This window comes from Helobdella robusta, assembly GCF_000326865.2.
Source record: "Helobdella robusta unplaced genomic scaffold HELROscaffold_23, whole genome shotgun sequence".
NCBI lineage: Eukaryota > Metazoa > Annelida > Clitellata > Rhynchobdellida > Glossiphoniidae > Helobdella > Helobdella robusta.
The window spans coordinates 647,448-668,750 of record NW_008704216.1 but is presented as its reverse complement, the minus strand read 5'-3'; the positions used below and the strand labels follow the sequence as shown (position 1 = coordinate 668,750).

The 21,303-nt window shown below is 33.4% G+C and overlaps 2 protein-coding genes across 2 annotated transcripts in view; both read right to left on the bottom strand.

The window, feature by feature from the left end:
- HELRODRAFT_79002 (hypothetical protein) overlaps window positions 1-2,038 on the bottom strand; it is a gene marked incomplete at both ends in the record, with an annotated part of 7,362 nt that extends 5,324 nt beyond the window's left edge. Inside the window, 7 exons of the mRNA XM_009018902.1 lie at window positions 61-129; window positions 208-241; window positions 423-539; window positions 832-972; window positions 1,228-1,313; window positions 1,588-1,682; window positions 1,969-2,038. Of these exons, the coding sequence (XP_009017150.1) occupies window positions 61-129; window positions 208-241; window positions 423-539; window positions 832-972; window positions 1,228-1,313; window positions 1,588-1,682; window positions 1,969-2,038 (612 nt within the window). The remainder of the gene's footprint in view (window positions 1-60; window positions 130-207; window positions 242-422; window positions 540-831; window positions 973-1,227; window positions 1,314-1,587; window positions 1,683-1,968) is intronic.
- Window positions 2,039-2,591: 553 nt separating this feature from the next.
- Window positions 2,592-10,740, bottom strand: HELRODRAFT_191626 (hypothetical protein; the record flags this gene model as incomplete). Its single annotated transcript, XM_009018901.1, has 7 exons — window positions 2,592-3,593; window positions 3,666-4,463; window positions 5,492-5,544; window positions 5,565-5,806; window positions 6,350-6,673; window positions 6,849-10,038; window positions 10,643-10,740. 5 exons carry the CDS (start codon window positions 10,738-10,740, stop codon window positions 5,526-5,528), a joined length of 3,873 nt encoding a protein of 1,290 aa, XP_009017149.1. The 3' UTR covers window positions 2,592-3,593; window positions 3,666-4,463; window positions 5,492-5,525.
- Window positions 10,741-21,303: the final 10,563 nt, after the last annotated feature.

The window sequence follows — 21,303 nt, the reverse complement described above, 5'->3', positions numbered from 1 at the left end:
TCAGTCAGTCAATCGATCAATAAAGCAACAAAGCAAGCAATCAGCCAACCAAAAACTAACAACAAGCAAGGCATACAGTATCACACCGCTACTCCAGACATCAGCTTTTCTTCCATCATACTTCTCACCCTGCCATCAATAAAAATAATAATAATAACAATAATAACAACAATAATAATAGTAATAATAATAAAAATAACAACTAACTCTAATAACTTCTGGGCAAGCATAATGCGGCGACCTGCGAAAATCGAATGAATTCACAGCAAAATTATGTTAATTTATGCTAATATATGTAGCTCTACTTCATTATGCATTCAGCATGACTTAGTAGGAATAAAATAATGACAATAAAAACAACAGCAGCAGCAACAACAACCACAACAACAAAGACAATAATAATAATAATAATAATAACCGACCCACAACTGGTCTCGAGCATGGAGCCTTCTATTTGTAGGGAGGCCATTCCAAAATCGGCCACTTTAATGTTATTCTTATCATCCAATAGTAAGTTCTCCGGCTTCAAATCGCGATGGCTGCAGTACAAAAGTTAATAAATAGATTAATTAGATGGTTGATTGATTAATTAATAGGTTGATTGATTAATTAATAGGTTGATTGATTGGTTAATTAAAGTAAACGACTGATTGATTGTCTGAATGGTTAAATTAGTTAATATACTGATGATTAATTGGTTAATGATTGATTAATGAATAATTGATTGACTAACAATAGAATGAAGAAAAACCAAGTAAAACACAAACAACAACAGCAATTAAAGCAAACACACACACATACACACATTCACACACACACATAGACACAAACCAGACAGAGTGGCTATGGCAAAAGTCGAGGGCGGATATGATCTGCCTGAAAAATCTTCGAGCCTCTTTAGGAGGCAGTCGACCTTTTTTGACCAAATAATCAAACAACTCACCCCCACTCACATGTTCCAGCACCAGGTATCTTCATAATGTTAGGGCATTGTTTTGCAGTGTTTTTTTTTCAGATTTCAATATTTTATTATTTTTTATTAAATTAAAACGAAAGAGAGAGAGAGAGAGAGAGAAAGAGAGAGAGAGAGAGAGAGAAAGAGAGAGAGGGAGAGAGAAAGAGAGAGAAAATGAAAGTGAGAAAAAAAATAGATCTACACAGATGGAAAGAATGAACATGAATGAATGAATGGCTGACTAAACAAAATAATGAATGAAGAAAACATACAAATATTTTTTGTTGTCGTATATGTCATATAAGGCCAAAACATGCGGGTGCTCTATTAATTTCATAATGGCAATCTCTCTTTCAACCTTTGAAACAAAATTCTTTTTGTTAATTTTTTCTAAATTTTAATTATTGAAAAAACTATTGAAACGATGTAACAAAAAGAGAACAATTTTTAATTAAGGTATATGTGTATACATAAATATGTAAATATAATAGATAAAATTATGTAAAAAAAATTTAATGAAAGCAGTTAATGGAAAAATAAATAAATAACTAAAGTCCTAAACTAACAAATTCATTTTACAAATCCATTTCAAATAAATAAAATTTAAACAAATAAAAAAATCTTAAACATACCTTCATGAGAACTGATTCAGTAAGTTTTTCTCTGTTGACAATTTTAATTGCCACCTTTTTGCCTGTAACACAGTGGACCCCTAACTTCACTAAACCTGTTTTTGTGGGTGACATTATAAGTTTTTACATCTCTAAACTTGTTGTTTAAAATTCCATTTATGAAAAAAGCAATAGAGAACAAGCAAGAATGAAACAAATACAAAGATGACTGCTAATGCAAATTTTGTGCAGTAAAAACTAAAAGCAACAAACTAATTAATAAATAAATTTATGTCAATCAAAAGCCATAAAACAGATCTTCAAATTCATTTATTCTAATTAACAATTAATTAATTGAAAAATTAAAATAAAATTGTATTAAAATTTTGTTAAGTCACCCACCTGTTTGTCCTTTTCCTAAAGTTTTTTCCAACCGGTAGGGCCCAACATACAAATCATCGCGATGCGTCATTTTTTTAATTTTAGGATGAAATAAAATTTAAACAAACTTAATTATACCTAATAAAATTAATTTTGAAGTTTTAATCATTTAAATTTATAAATTTTAAAAATAACTTCATTATTTATTAAAATCCGGGCAGTTTCGCAAAAGTTAGGTCTAACTAAATGGTTAAACGACCGACTTTTAAAAAAATTAAGTTAACTTTTAAATTACTACATTATCGATTCTATATTTCAATTTCTTTACTAATAGTATATTTCATACTATACATTTGAAATGGTTCTCGTTACATGTTTTTTTAAATTTGGCGACTTAATATATGAAATCAATCAATCTATCGATCATTCAATTAATCAATCAATCAATCAACCAACCAATCAATCAACCAATCACATTATCACCAGTCATCCTTATATCATTTTTTCTTTCACTCTATCTTTCTCTCTCTTTCTTTCTCTCTCTCTCTCTCTCCTCTCTCTCTCCTCTCTCTCCTCTCTCTCTATCTATCTATCTATCCAGGCTTTGGTTTAATTGCATCCGTACCAGGACTCTGATTGGGTTTATAAATAGAAACAATGATTCCAAGAATTTATTCAAATAAATTTATTTTTATTGAGAAGCCGTAGAAATGAAATAAAATAAAAATAATAATAGTAAAAATTGATCATCCATGTACAACAAAAAATGAAACTAGAATGCATATAAACAAGGTTTTCTAAATATGAATTCATTCATTCATAAACTCATTGTCTACACATCCATTCGTTCATTCATTCATTCATCCATCTATTCGTTCGTTTGTTCATTCATTTGTTTGTTCGTTCATTCATTCGTTCACTCCTTATTTCAATCAATAAATCATTCAAAAAATGTAATTTCATTTTAAAATAAAATTAATTTTTTAACAAAAATTCCTAATATATTTATATAAAAATATACATAGAAAATACATTTTTTAAGCACAACACACACACATATATATATATATATATATAGTTAGACATATACAAATATATAACATTTTTTACATATAAAAAATAATATAATATAAATACGTATCTATATACATATACATAAAGAAAAATAATTTATTTAGCGCGAGAGTCAACGACATAACTTCCGGAAGTGTCGGAAATGACGTCATGGTCGTTGTCGTCATCGGTCGTGCATGAGCTGTGATTGTGCTGATGATGTGCTGCTGGCGGTTGCTCGCTTGCATTCGTACCAGGACTCTGATAGACGGATTCGAAGTTATTACTTCCGCAAATAATATTTTCATTGTTTTTATGGCTATTAATGACGTCATTATTACTATTAATGTTAATATTATTATTATTATTAATATGGTTTTGTAGATAAGGAGAATAATTTTTATAAATAGATGAATGTTTACTAGATGTTTTCAAAGGTTCATATTTAATGCCACTTAGGTTGGACATGAATCTAATCTCGCTTCTCGGTATCGATGTCTGATGCTGTGATGATGAAGGTGGTGGTGGTGTTGGCGGGGGGTGAGTTGCTGATAAGGATGGTGGGCGAGGTGATGATAATGATGGTGGGCGAGGTGATGATAATGATGGTGGGCGAGGTGATGATAATGATGGTGGGCGAGGTGATGATAATGATGGTGGGCGAGGTGATGATAATGATGTTGGATGAGCGGTCGTGGCACTAATGGCCACACAAGTCGATCCGGCTGAATGATTTCCGGTAACTCTTGACGGGGATGATTTGGGATTGTTTTTACCGAAAGTTGAAAATTGATTATTTGTATTATTATTATTATTTTCATTTTTGTTGTTGTTGTTTAGGTTAATTTTGACAGGTGTAGTCTGATTGATTAGTGGCAATTTGCTGCTGTTGTAACAGTTGTTGTCATTGATGTTGTTGTTATTGTTGTTGTTATTATAACTTTCGTTGTTGCTGCTGTTGTTGATGATGTTATTATTGTTGTTGTTGTTGTAGTTCTTAATGTCATTTTCGGCATAGTTACTGAGGTAACGACTGATGTTTTTGTTACCATCATTAAAACTGTTTTCATTATTATTGACATTGTTATGATTATTATTTTTATTATTATAATTGTTGTTGTGATTATTATTGTTACAATTAATGTTGTTGTTGCTGTTGTTGTTGTTGCTGTTGTTGTTGTTAAAGAATAAGTAATCGTCGTCATTGCAGTTGTTGTTCAAATTTAAAATTTTTCTTACGATTTTGTTGTTGCTGTTGTTGATATTGCAACAGTTGATGTCGTTGATGATATTATTGTTAATGTTGTTGTTGGTTTTGTTGCTGTTGTTGCAACAATTGTTGTTGTTGCAGCTGCTGGCATTAAAACAATTATGATGGTTGATGTTGTTGTTGCTGCTATTGTATAATGATTTTTCCACCGTTTTTCTCATCAAAGATGAGTTTGGGTGTACGGTAAACATGCCTATAAAGAAATTTCATTTAAATTTCAATTATACCAACCTACCTACCTACACACACACTTACATACATACACACAAACATATATATATATATACACACACATACACACACACACACAAACACACACACATACTCACACACACAGTCACACATACATACACGAACGCAAACACACACGCACACACATAGAAAGTACTTTAAACGAATGCGAAAAACGAGCTCAGAGCATACTTATAAGGGTACTTCAATTTAATTGCAAATTACATGATGTATGTATGTATGTATGTATGTAGATCCTTACGTTTAAGCCGAAATTCTTAAGGTTGAGCTCAGGTTGTTAGCTTTTTAAATTTTTATTGCACGTTTTAAATAAACTCTATTTTTATTTTGTTTATAAATTAACTATTGATAAAAACAAGTTTGGACCTCCCCCCCATTCATTCAACTATTCAACATGAGAAAAAGAAGCAGAAGTGACAACATCAACCCCACGTGATAAAGAAAACAATGCTTCTTATATTTGGAAGCCACCAATGAAAGTATTGAAGTGAAACCACAACCATGTGTTTTTATTAGATGATGTATTTTTTAATATATTTCTGTACTATTTATCATGTTGCAATATCATATATAAATCACTTTGTTTGTTTGTTTGTACGTATGTATGTATGTATGCATCTATGTATGTATGCATGTATGTAGGTTTGTTTGTTTGTGTGTATGTATGAACGTATGTACGTATGTATGTGTGTGTGTGTGTGCTTGATGTAATTTAATGCTGGTAGTACTTAAAAAGGAACGCGTTTGGTGTCAAGACAAACCACTATATCATTCTCAATTTATTTATTAATTCTATAAAAACCAATCAATTAATTAGTAAATTGATTAATTAATTAATTAACTAACTAACTAAATAATAATTAACGATATTTTTCGGATATTTTAAATATTTGGCAATTGGACATTTATTTCAAACGTGAGCATCATAATAAAAAAAAATTAAGAAATGGATTAGTACATGGAAAGAACCTCACTATTAGAACACACGCAGAACCCGCCATGTTCATTTCGGTGGCTGCCACCGCAGCCACCACAACTACAGCCACCACCACCACAATCTACCACGTTACTGTTTCCCCCGGCGAGGGTGACGTCATCGACTAGGCCCGTTTCACAGCAGTGCATGACGGGTAGGTTGAGGGTTTTATTCAGGTGCCCCATTTGCACCTCACCGCCCTCCTCGCTTCCCCCCTTGCCACTGTCTGAGTTGGCCCCTTGGTCCGAGGAGATGCTCAAATTTTCCAACACCGCATCTTCTTTTAAGATCTCCAACAAATGTTTGGCCTGTAGATTATTTTTGTATTTATTCTGAAAAAATAAATTAATTGATTTTATGGAAAAATATTTTTCAATATAAAAAAAAATTACGTTATAATTTTTTTAAAAGTGAGTGAACGAATGAACAAATGCAAAAACGGAGAACTATAAACTTCAAATAATTGAAAATAAACAATATAAAACATGCAGGCATTTCATCAGCGCTATCAAAAGCCGTGGAAAATGGTAAGACAAAGAACACACAATTATCACCATGATATCAGTAAATATATAGACATATCACAGAGATACATAGATATATACCCATGTATGAATGAAATCAATGTATATGTGTATATGTATGTTTATTTACCATGCAAGTGTGTATGTGTGTTGTGTATATGCACACGTGTATGTGGTTAATACAAAAGTATTTAGGTATAATATGCCGGTATATGTGTGTGTGTGTATGGATGTGATCGATATGTAGTTGCATGAGCGAAGGTGTGTTTGTAATTATAAGGAAAAATAATTGAAAAGTAAACGAAATTAGTTCGATATTCATTATACCTCGGTCTCAGCGTCGATGGTGCTACTATGGTCCATATTTTTCCTCCTAGAGTTTGTGTTTCTGGGCCGGTTTAAAAAGACGCCTTTCATTTGCTGTTGTTGTTGGTATGAGTTTTGTTGTTGCATGTTGTTGCAGTGTTGTTGTTGTTGGGTGTTGTTGTTGTTGTTGTTGCTGCTGAGATAGTTTAGGCAACAGTTTGGTGATTGTTGCGGTTGTTTCCAACACTGTATCGTGCATGGGTTGTACGTGTTTTGTAGGTTAGTCATCAGTTTGTTGTTGCTGTTGTTGTTGATGTTGTTGTTGGGTTGCCTCTGTTGAATGCACTGTTAAGTAAGGAAAATAGAAAACATTTTTAGAATATATCTTTTTGAAAATTTAGAAAACAAATGATTTAAACAATTTTTAAACAATACAAAATTGTTTTATTGCATTCGTTATCAATAACACCAACACGATTAAACTAGTTCAATCGAAACAGCAACACGAATGGAAACTAACATTGATAGTGTACGGTCCGGATATTGAGTCTGCATGCGTCATGCCATCGTCGTCGTCGTCGTCGTAGCAACTCTCGTCAACAATGGCGCTGTTCAGGATTGTCTTGGAATCTCTCCGGAAATCGATGTGATCGTCGAATAATCTCGATTCCTGACTGAGGGGTGTTGCTAGATCCTGCATAGATCCGCTCCTGCCGAACTCCGCATCAGAGGAAATGAGCTCGGTATGGAAAGTCGACGATTCCGGTAGTGAGGAGAGCATTTTGAGCGTTGCAGCCCTGCAGTTGTATTGGTTGGTTGCACTGTTACCGATACACGTGGTCGGTTTTCTGTTACCTCTCCTTCGATGTTTCAAGCAGGCGATCGTTATGATAAGGATCACCAGTAATATAGCGACTAATACGGATATTAAAATCATGAATAAGGATGGGATGCTTTTTACGGTGTTGCCGTAGCTATCGTAAAATCCGAGGGCAAGTAGCCAACTTGAACTTTCAACCAGCTGGCCGTTGATGAAGAGCGGGGCGGATGCGTTGATAACTACTCTGACGTTCACTTCATTTTTTTGTTTCCCTTCAGGTAGTTCGGCAGAATCTTCGGCTCTGATTTTTAATAAGATAACCTGACCATTCATAGATGTAATATCTTCAGAGAGTAGCGTTAAAATACCGGTTGTAGAATCGAGATGGAATAACTCTCCGAAACCGTTATTTAGTAAACTATCGTTGTCCATGGCGTAGACGACTTTACCGTTTAATCCCGAATCGAGATCGGTAGCCCGAAACCGAGTCACCTCGTAACTTTTGGCTGCTCTGCTATTCAACTGAATAGTCGTATTTTGTATTGTCGGAAATTCGAATATCGGAGCATTATCGTTCTTATCATTGATGATGACCACGACGCTGGCACTCGACGATAATGCTGGTACACCGTGATCTCGGGCCGTGACTGCAAAGTAATGTGCAGATGTAACTTCTCGGTCTAGGTTTTTGACGGTGAATATGTCGCCAGTAACGTTGTCGATCCTGAAGTATTCCGCTGCCGTGTCGTTGAGCAAGGAATACAAAATTTTTGAATTATTCGTCCCTGATTTGTCAGCGTCTGTTGCCGAAACTTTGCCGATGTACATGTTGATCGGTAGGTTTTCAGAGACGTTGAAATGGTACACTAGTGAATCAAATATCGGTCGATTATCATTCACATCGATTATTTTAACCGACACATCCACTGTTCCAGATCTCTGCTCGTGGCCGTGATCAGTTGCCACTACTGTGAAATTTACTTCGTCGCCTATTGACTCCCTATCGAATGAAACTATCGCTTTTACTAGCCCCGATTTTGGATCAACAATAAAATTTTCTTTTGACCTCACCAACTGGTAGGTCACGCGGCCGTTGTCGCCAGCGTCACAATCGTCGGCCGACAACTTGACGATGTTAGCACCGATGTAGTTGTTCTCCTGAATTTCAACTCTGTAGAAGTTGTCTCTGAATGTGGGCGTGCAGTCGTTCACGTCTTCTATATTTATTCTGACAACTTTCGTTGAGTTGAGGGATGGGTGGCCTGAATCTTTACAGGTGATGTGCAGTTCATACGACTCCTGCTTCTCTCTATCCAGTTCGGATTGAGTTAGAATTTGAAACTCTGTTTCAGATATTTGTTTCAATCGGAAGGTCGGAGATTTTTGAAAATGGGCGATTTGCTTCGATGCTTCGATCCCTCCTTCGTTCGTTAGTTGGAACGATGAGCCTGACAGCTCCTTCATGACACAGTTAAATTTTCCTCCCACACCTGAATCTAGGTCAACGACGCTCACGTGAGCGACGAAACTTCCTATGGGAAAATCTTCTGGAATGAGAGCATCCGTATCCATGGATGACGTCATACTACCGACAGTGATTTGTGGCGGGTTGTCGTTAACATCTTCGATATTAATCGTGACGACAGTAGACACAACTACCGAATCCGATCCCAGATCACTGGCTTCAATTATCAATTGATACGATTGCTTCGTTTCGAAATCGAGTTTGGCAGTAGAAAATATTTCACCGGTTTTGTTGTCGATGCTGAAAATGTTACCGAATGAATTCCGACTAGCACTCGATAGATGGTACATCACCATCCCATTCAACCCTTCATCCGCATCTGTAGCGTAAACTTTAGCTATGTTACTGCCTATCGGAGCATTTTCAGGGATGGACACAACGTAAGATGACCTTTCGAATATCGGGGCATTATCGTTCGCGTCCAAAACTCTAATTTCAATTTGAATTTTACCGGTTCTTGCCGGTGATCCGCCATCGATAGCCACAAGTTCCGTGTAGTAGGTGTTTTGCTTCTCCCTGTCTAGTTGCTTCATCAGTGTCAGACGTGGTACAGTCTTATCGTCAACGTTTATGGGCAGACGATGAATTAATTTTGGCGGTTTGTCCCAGGCGAGTAGAAACGGATCAGTACTACCTGGTGAAACTTTCCCAAGTTTGTAATCGACTACCGAATATTTCGGTCCATCGAGATCCTCGGCGATTGGCAGATGATACGACGAACCGACTGGTGCGGCTTCCGAAATTTCCAGTACAAATGAATGACTAGCGAATGTCGGATCGTTGTCGTTTATATCAAGGAGAGTTATTGTAGCCCGGATAATTCTAAAAAATTTAGCCGGTTGAATACCGATATCGAGCCGAATCAAACAACTTTCCATTCCCTGACAGATCGATTCTCTGTCCAACCTCGAGGCTCCCGTCTCGATTACGCCAGTAATTGGGTCAATAACAAACGACGGTGAAATTGCCGGTCTGAAAAATTTGAACTGCAGTTGCCGCATCTGGGTCGAGTCGTAGATGGAGACCAGGTTGGCATCGTTGACAACGTTACCGACGTACGTACCTGCTGGCAGTTCTTCCTCGATGCTGTACTTGATCTCGATGATTTCCTGTTCAGTGCTGGCCGATGAAATGAACGTAAGTAGAAGTAGTAATTGGAAGAGGGGTCCCGATAATAATGATGACCGTATGCGGTTATCCTGCCGCTGGTGATGGTGTCGTTGTTGATGTTGCTGAAATTTACAAGGATGTTGTTGCCGTTGTTGTTGTTGTTGTGTGTTTATCTCGATGTTCTTACATCTCATCATATCCATGGTTTTGTTTGACTGTCTCTCGCTCCCTTTCACTCTTTTTGTATCAAACCGCCTGCAAAATGATGATGCATTTATAAATTATCGTCATTGCTTATTAAAGATTAATAATAATAATAATAAATAAATAATTTTTCTTATAAGTATCCACAATGGCAATAATAATAATAATTATAATTTATACAAATAACTATGCGCAAGTCAGCGCACTTAGTAAAGCGAAAAACAAATGAGAAAACATTCAGACACATTAATACAAATTTCAGCACGTACAAACAGCCATAAAATCACCAGAGCATCATCATTACGAAGCCAATTAATCGAACCGTCTAACGAACATACAAATACCGATATACACACCGAACCGACATCCGACAAACATACCGACCGACATCCAAACATTCATACCATACATACTGACCAACACATACATACCTACATACTCACATACATACAGACATACATGCACACCGACCATCACATACATACCGACACACTCACATACATACCGACCAACACATGCACACATCGGTTTTTTAAATACCGGATCGCATTACGTAGGCACGGCACGCGAGTATTTATCGTCCATATACCGACCAACCCTAGAACAACCGAGCCTAGAAAAAAAAGGTGACCAACAGAAAATGACCACTTCTAACATTAAATTTATAGCAACATGACTTTTCCAGCCATTATTATTATTATTATTATTATTATTATTATTATTATCGTCATCAAGAAAAACATTTATAGCCATAGTACTACTACTTACTAATACTACTACAGAAACATCGAAATAAAATTACTTGAAATTTAAATAAATGATGGTTAGGAAATGAAAAAGCGCAGAATAAATTGGTGTGCTGTGGGCATCTGCCCTACAATGGTCACTTAATTCTATTTTATGGGCCTGAAACATGGTATACCACGTGCTCCTACAAACATACACATACATACATACAGACACACACATACTAGACATATACACATACAATTGTTTTACATACCATCGATACCTTAATACCATGCTATTATCTAAAATTTCGAGTTACATGCATACTTACGTAAACACACACACACACACACACACGCACACACACACATTATAACAGCATGTGACTGCAGTAATTCTTTTAATAGGATTAGATCGACTCAAATTACTAATACTATTACTACTAATACCAAAAAGAACAACAATACAAACAACATCAACAACAATAATAAACACAATAATAATAATAACATTCCAGCATCTAAAGATACCTCTGGTTTTAATTCCCATAAGAAATTACGTAATTAAATGCTATAACCACTACTACTATTATTACTATAATATATAACTACTACTACTACCACCACTACTACAATTGCTACTACTACTACTACTGCTGCTGCTACTAATATTGATTACTACTACTACTTCAAATGTTACTACTTCAAAAACTACAACTACTACTACTATAATTACTGCTAATGCTGCGGTCGTTACAGAAGCTACTACCACTACTACTACTACGCTTTTTACTACTGTGGCCTCTGATTCTCGACGTAATTGGATTACATGAACAGATGAAAAAATTAGCGAATGAAAAGTATTGCAAAGTAAGTAGTATTAAAGTATAGTACAAACACACGCACGCACACTCACACATATATGTATATACATATATATATATATACACGTATATATCTTTCTCTCTATATTTATGTATATAGATTTATATATAAACAACCAGACACATACACATATACATAAACATATAGACAAACATACATACACATATACCATAAATGGGTACCCTAAATATCAAACCTCACATTAACATATATTTATATACATATAAATACCCAATTTTCAAACAAATATTTACACACATGAAGAAGAGAAAACCTCAGACATCTGCAAACTACATACACACACACATAGACAAAGAGTATGAGAGAGAGAGAGAAAGAGGAGAGAGAGAAGGAGAAAAACTTAATAAAACAAAAAGAGACATGTTTACACACATTCTACACATACAAACACACACACAACGTCAGAATTTCAATTGAAACAAGCTCAAACATGAGATCAAAGAATAATATAAAGAGATGCTTATCGACCATGTTCATTATAAACACGCACATAATTATAACACACACACATATACATACAAACACACATACGTACATACATACATACGAACGTGCATACAAACATGTAGAAAAACAAGCTTACCTACATACATAGGTGCATACATACACAAATTACCATTATTATCATGATTTTTAATATCTACATACATATATACATACATACATACATACATACATACATACATACATACATACATACATGCATACATACAAAACATTTATACACAGTCTACAAATACATGCAACTAAATAACTAAAAAAACCTTATAAAAATACCAAATACCTGATAATGCCAGTCAAGTAAAGATAAAATTATACATACCTTATAAAGATGACTCCGTCCTTTTAAGAAATGTGTAAATTTATATATTATATAATATATTCCTTCTGTATGGTTTTAGTACTACTAATTAAGTATTTAATCAATTTCAAACTGTAAAATTACTTAAATTTTAACTATTTATTCCAACTTTAAGACAGTCAACTTTTATTTCTATTCAATATACATACAACATTCTGTAAAGAAATTCAATGAGAAATATATATATAGGGAAAATGTTACCGATATTAATAATAACTATAATAATAACAGATTATTACTACTACTACTACAACTATTATTATTATTATTATGCAAATTATGATTGTAAAAAAGATCCTAAATCATCATAAAAAAGTGATTAATCTACGAACAATTGTAAATTCATCCTAACATTTTAATCAGTAATAACTAACTTTCTGACGTTTTTACAATCACCATCAATATTTTATACTCTCTCCTCTCTCTCTCTCTCTCTCTCTCTCTCTCTCTCTCTCTCTCTGTCTTTCTCTCTCTCTCTGTGTCTTTCTCTCTCTCTCTCTCTCTCTCAGGTATGTTACATAATAGTTAAACATTATCTCGGTATCAATAGTAGTAGCCGTCGTCGTAATAGTAGTAGTCATCGTCGTAATAGTAGTAGTAGTAGTAGTAGTAGTAGTAGTAGTAGTAAGAATCTAATCACGCTATCAAACAAAGGGGGGTAGAGTAATGATTTGAAATAATAATAATAGTAATAATAATAAAATAAAAAAATTAATATTTATAATAATAATAATAACAATAATAGCAATGATATAGAGTCCACACACACACAAACTGTACAATAATAAAATTAAAAGAAAAGTATAACACGGTATTCCAATAAAAACAGCTTCATTCATTCAAGTCGTTCATTCATTGATAAATTCATTCATGCATTCATTCATTTGTTAATTCATTCATTCAATCATGCATTCATTTATTCGTTAATTTATCCTTTTATTTACAACAGCAACAACATGCAAAACAACTGCAATGCCAAACATATTTTAGAACGAATGCTAAACGACCTTACTCTTCATCCATCCATCCATCGCCCTTCGTTTCAGTTCACTCAGTCGTTCTTCAGTTCACTCAGTCGTTCTTCAGTTCATTCAGTTGCTCGTTCATTCATTGTTGTCTATTCGTTTGTTCAACTTTTTATCCATTCATCCATTCATTCTTTTGTTCGTTCATTCGATCTAAACCCAGGATACTGTTTCAATCATTCTCTGATTCATTCATTTATTCAGTCTTCCAATTGAATTCTTTCAGTCTTTCGTTCATTCACTTGTTCGTTTATTCTCCGTCTGTGACAAACACACACATATCAGACATTTTTTTAATTAAATTTTTCAGTTCGTTTATCCACTCACTCAGTCAGTCATTCATTCATTTATTCTCTCCAATATTGGAAATTTTTTAGATTTTTGTCAGTAACCCATTCATTAACTTGATCGTTCATTCATTCATTTCGTTCCTTCTTTCTATTCATTAAACTTCTATTCATTCGTTCGTTCATTTTATCAATCCAGATATGTTTTACCAAAAAAAAATCAAGATTTGACCATATGTAAATCGGTTACATCACGATGATAACTAATTCATTTACTTTTTCATTCATTTCTTTATAAATTGTTTCATTCATTCATTCATTCAGCAATTCACGCACTGGATCGTAAAAAAGTAAATTTCGAAGTAAATTTCGACACAAAAATGTTAAAAGAAACTTTCTCTCTTACATTCAAATCCTTCATTCTCTCCCTTTAAATTTGCATCGGACCATCGTCCCTTTCTGTATTGTATACTCTATTTTATAGATATTGCTACATAAAAATACACACACACAAACACACACACACACATACACACACACACACACACACACAATTTTCGCTCTCTTTCTCACTCACACACACGGACATACAAAGGCACAGAGCTAGCGCTTAGTTCTGCTTACTGTTCACGTACATTGTAATAATAATGTATGTATGTATGTATGTATGTATGTATGTATGTATGTATGTACGTATGTATGTGTGTATGTATGTACGTCTTACTAAAACAAACATTAACAGAATACAAATATGAAACAATTTTTTATTTAGGATGAAATGGAAATAGCGAATTCAAGTGCAAACGAAATGTAAATAAATTTGAAAAGTAATGACACAATTAATACGAATGCACTCCCTTCCTCTGTCTCTCTTCTATCTCTCTCTCTCTCTCTCTCGCACACACACACACACACATTCACACACAAACACACACACAAACCAAATTTCAAAATTTCATATAAAAAATATACTACCTACATACATACGAAACGAAATATAAATACACACATTTATTAAACACATGTATACGTACAAACACGCACACACAGACATACAGAATATTTATCACACACACATATACACACAAACACACACAATAACCATGTGAACGCTCGGAGCCAGCTGTATTGAAAACTTACCATTATTCACGTACACACACACACACAATCACACACTTCCATATACACACTCTATACATATGCAACATACAAACATACATACATACATTGTCGATCCTCTTTCTTACTCATGCTAAGACGCTTGTTTCGCGTTAGGTAGATTGGAAAATTCGTTTGCGTGTGTGCGCGCGTTTTGTTGTTTGTATGTGTGTGTATATGCGTGCGTGTGTGTGTGCATTTTGTTGTTTGTATGCTTGTATATGTGTGTGTGTGTGTTTGTATATATACATGTGTGCGTGTGCGTGTGTTTATTTGCCTGTTGTTTGTGGCAGCTGTCTGTGTGAGCTGTGGTGTGCATGCACGTGTGAAATAAAAGCACACTCTCTTATTTTTCATTCTCCTTATCACTCTCTCTCTTTCTCTCTATGTACATGTGTGTGTATGTGTGTGTGGTGTGTATGTGTGTTTATATGCCAGCTTATAATCAATTATATACACATGTGCAAGTAGCAAAGTTAATGCACGTGCAAATACAACATCGTGGTTTGAAATAATCATTGAGAAAATTGATAAATTATTGATTTGAAATACAAATAAACAAACACACACGAAATAATACACACACACTCCCACACACACATGTACACATACATATATATACGTCTTTACACACATGTACACATACATATATATACGTGTTTATGTTAATCACACACACACACACGCAAACACACCAACATATGTGTGTGTGTGTGTGTGTGCGCGCGATTCGATAGTGTGTAACAAAGAAAGTGATGTTGAATTGGATGGAATGTCTCCATGTGCTTGTATTGGTTATGCATGCACGTTGTTTCAATACTGCATACACACACACACGAACGAACGATCGAACGAACAAACAAACAAACGAATGAACGAACAGACTAACTAGAAAAACTAAAATAGTAAATAAATGAATAATTGAATGAATGAATGAGTGAACGAATGGACAGATAATTTCTTTGCAACAGAATTGATAAGAGAACGATTATAATTATGATGATGATGGTGCTGGAAAACATATGACGACGACGACGATGATAGTAGTAATAGAAACGACGGCGATGATGATGATGATAGCACTGATAATAATGAGAAGAAAAGTTGAAGTAGTAGCAGTGATTGTGATAATGACCAAACTGGAGATGACGATGATGAAGATGACGAAGATGATGACGACGACGATGAATGATGATAGTTAAGATCAAAATGGAGATGGCGACAATGGTGGCCACGGTGGTGGCGACAATGGCGACGACGAAGATGGTTGAATTTTATCGATTAGATACAGGCTCCGCCAGGTCTCTTGCATGCATTCAGAAAATCATTTATAAAAAAAATTTAATATCTAGGTCAAGTTATGAATATTAATTTCATTGTAAATATATTACTGGGTCGGGAGAAAGAGAGAGAGAGAAGAAAGTTTAATTAAAAATATAGTTATAAATAGAGATAGACAGACAGACAGACAGACAGACAGACAGACAGACAGACAGACAGACAGACAGACAGATAGATAGATAGATAGATAGATAGATAGATAGATAGATAGATAGATAGACAATGAAAAGACGGAAAGAAATTAAACTGTTAATTGACATAAATTGAACAATTTAATGGCATGATCAAATGTTAATTGGTTTGTTTAAAAAATGGAGAACTATTATTGTTGGTTGATTAGAAGCTTTTAAATTGCACCATTTTATGTCGTCTGTATTTGTGTAGAAATGAAATGATAGGATGAATGAATGAATGAATGAATGAATGAATGAATGAACGAATGAATGAATGAACAAACTGATGAATGACAAATCGGATGAATTAAAAAGCAAAAGAACGAGTGATTGAATGACAAAATGAATATATAAAAATAAAATAGATGGAAGTGAGAGGCCAGAAGGAGAGAGAGAAAGAGAGAAAAGGAGAGAAACGGACAATAAATGAAAAAAGATATAAAAACATACATACAAGAATAGATACAATACAAACATGCATACACATAATATACAAACAAGCATACATACTTGAAATATACAAACATAATTGTACGTTTTTCACATGCAATCCATTCGAATTACCACAAAAACACGTGTTAATACAAATAGAATACAATACAAATAAATGTGAAAATTCATAAGGTATGGCATGGCTATTATTAGTTGCACTACTAGACTAGTGGATAAATACAAGTTCATTCAACCGTCCAATCAGCGTATGCAATTTGCCGGAAATTGAAATTTGAGCGCGTGACATGAAGTAAACCGGACGAAAATGTTTTTTTTTAGAAAGAGAAAAAAATATTGACGAAAAAGATAAAAATAACCAATGAAAACAAAAATAAAAATAATTGCTATAGTTGTGATCTCTCTCTTTTTCTCTTTCTCATTCTCTCTCTCTCTTTCTCTCTCTCTCTCTATATATATTATATATATAGTTATGGTAACCAATAAAAAAATACCTGTGCTATACAATAGGAACTAGGGAAGAACGTGTTTCAATGGAAAATCAATGCAAAAGTCCAATCAATCCAGTGTCTGTTTGACGGTGATGACGAAGAAGACGATGATGATGATGAAGATTGATGATAATGATCCTACTAAAAATGATGATGAGGAAGATTGTGCGATGGTGATGATGAAGATTGTGCTGATTATGATATTAATAACTTGTAGGCCTACCTCTTTAATAGCTTCTTATAATGATACTATATCATATACACGACACGACGATAACATTACTGATTATGATACTGTTGTTGTTCTTGATGATGATGATGATAATGATGATGATGATACCAAAAATTTACTAACTTTTCATAATCATCAAATCGGGCGTTATTAATTTTAACTGAATAACAAACTGGATATTGCATAACATTACGATGCCTACCAAATATAGCAATAAATATTATTAGTAATAATTATACATTCATAATTAAACTATATATATATTATATTATAATTATATAATATACAAATTATAATTATATTATATATACATACATGAATACAACTGACAATGTTACGCTCACAAGCAACTTTTTTTCCAAAGCAAATTTTTAAACAATGGAATGACACTTGGCTTATATACTTACGTATATATATATACATATATATATACACACATATATATACATATACACTATATAGTTATATGAATGTAATATATATATATATATATATATATATATATATATATATGTATATATATATATATATGTCTTATATTTACATATATCACACACCTCATCAATTCAAATTAACTAATAATTTAGATTTTGATAAATTAAATTTATAATTTACAGCCAATTTTGTATATAAACAACTTTCAAACACACTTCCTCCTATTTTCAATAATTATTTTATTCGGATAAATAATTCCAGACGTCAATATAATATATTAGCAAATAAATCAAAAACATACATACTTTATACTCATATCATTTGTAAGGGGCCAAGAATTTGGAATGCTATTTTAAAACATGGTTTTCCATTCGATAAAATTAAATGAAGCAAATTATACAAATAAATTGAAAATTTACTCGTTGAATAATAACGACATTGAATGTTAACTGTTGCTGATCGCTGAACGAGCGGATGTATTTGTGCATTATTTATTTATTTATTTTATTATCTATCGGTTTAATCTCTGTATACTAAATTGGTTGATTGATTGATTGGCTGGTTGATTGGTTGATTGGTTGATTGATTGATTGATTGATTGATTGATTGATTGATTGATTGATTGATTGATCTCATTGAAAAAGTTGCATCAAATTTACTTGGTAGAAAATATCCACAGACATCAGTATATAGTTTTTTATATATTTATTTACTGTGAAATCTACTATTCGTGTCGTTCTATATATTGCTTAAATATATAGATAATTATGTAATGTCTATCCCGTATTTTTCTGGATAGATACCAAACATTGTTATACATAAACCATGAACCATCGTACTAACAACTAACACCTGTTATGCTAACATAGTTGAGTTTGTTAATTTACTAACAACTAACATCTAACATGCCTCTCATAGATTATTTAGGAAAAATTTTTATTATTTGGTGAAAATTTTTGTGTGAACTTAGAACATTTCTGTTTAGGTGGCCATACTAGATGAATTTTATATAAATTCTATTATGGTCATCCTGCTTTCTTTTAATTTTTAATTATGAGAAGCAAATAAAATTTCGTTTCGTTTCGTTTCGTACTTATGTATTTTCGCATTTGTTTCTATAAAGCATTGCAATTGCAATAACAGAACGATCCCAAACATTAACGAACTGCAACAAACACAGCGGACGATTTTCATAGAACAAGCATATACAAACGCATACAAACACATATACATACACACGCATTAATAGTTTGTATATGTATGTGTGTGTGTGTGTGTGTGTGTGTGTGTGTGTGTGTGTGTGTGTGTGTGTGTGTGGGAGCCATTATGTGGTTCAGTGATTTTATTTTTGAATTGCCCCTTTGATCTTTAGAAAGGTGACTACTATAGAAAGGTGACTACTATCATCATCACAGTCATCATCATCATCATCCCAGTCATCATCATCATCATCACAATCATCATCATCGATAGTATAATCAAACCACAAGAGACGACCAGTCGGTTATATTTTTATCCGCATGTTAATTAATGAAAAGACATGACATTTGATGTATGTGTGTATGTATGTGTGTATGTATGTGTGTATGTATGTGTGTATGTATGTACATTTGTATGTATGTATGTATGCGTGTATGTAAAGTTTTTAATTTCGCACCGTTATGATACTATTGTTTGTTTTGATTTTAATTTTTGACACGGAGCTTAAAATAGATGTTTCTAATAATATACACACACATATACACTCATACACACACATATACACTCATACACACACACACTCAAACACACTCAAACACACGCGCGCACACACACGCATACACATACAACACACATATACACACGCACCATCGTAGTATTGTTTGCATTTCGTGCTTACACATGTTTGTATTGTATTAAATTAAATGTGTATTAATTTTTTTTGAGAAATTGTTGTGAATCTGTAAACATACAAATAAATTGTTTGTGTTTGTGTTTGTTTATTACAACCATCCGTCTATCTTTCAATTAATCTCTCCATTATTTCATTAATTCATCCATTCATCTATTCATCAATTTATTCATTCATTTATTTATTCGTTCACTCACTCATTCGTTCGTTCATTTATTCTTATTTATTATTTGATATTTATGAAAGAGCTACTCAAAGCGACAAAGAAAAATGAAAAAAATGTCAGAAAAACTGAGAAAAACTGAAAGAAAGAGAGCGAGAGAAATAGAAAGAGAGAGAGAGAGGAAAATAGTGAGAGAGTGAAAAAGTGAGAGAAAATAAAGGAATGCTTGGGGAAGTGAAGATTAAAGAAAATAAAATCCAAACCTGATAAGAAGGAAGATAACTAATTCGATGGAGAGAATAAGAACGAGAGATAGAGAGAAAGAGAGAGAGAGAGAGAGAGAGAGAGAGAGAGTGTTTGTGTGTGTGTGTGCGTGTGTGATTGAGTGTGTAGAGTGTTATTAATAAACAAATACGTCAAATCAAATAAATGTAACATCAAATTGCTATAAATATGAACAGAGAGCATAAACATTGGACTTTCCGCAACACACATTGTGTGTGTGTGTTTGTATGTGTGTGTGTGTGTGTGTTTGTATGGTGTGTTTATGGAATGTGGAATATTAATAAATTACGATATAATTAACTGCAGAATATAAAAATAATGAATTTTTCAACAACTTCATTATACCACCACCATCATCATCATTTTTAACGATAATAATAATAACAAATATTAAAAGTTTTTTATTTGTTTGTATAAACAAAGAATAATACGTTTAAAAATGAAAGAAAAATATTCATTCATTTAATTATCAAGGTTTTTCTAACTATAAAATAAAGTTAATCGTCGTGTTATTTCACGACTTCATAAACAATGAAACTGTTTGTGTCTGTTTGTGTGTGTGTGTGTGTGTGTGTGTGCGCGTGCGTGTGTGTTTGTTGTGTGTGTGTTTGTGTGTGTGTGTGTGTATTTGTGTGTGTGTGTTACATGCAGCTATCACATGTGTGCTCCGTATAAATCGTAATTTATAATTTATAATGATAGAAATGATGATGATGGCTATGATGATATTAATGTTGCTGATGACGATGATGCTGGTGGCCACGATGATGATGTGATGATGATTATGATGATGGTAATGATGATGATACTGATTTTGACGATGTGATGATGTTGATCTTTTATGAACTCAATTGATTGACACTTCCGTGAAAGATTCTTAATCAGGGCG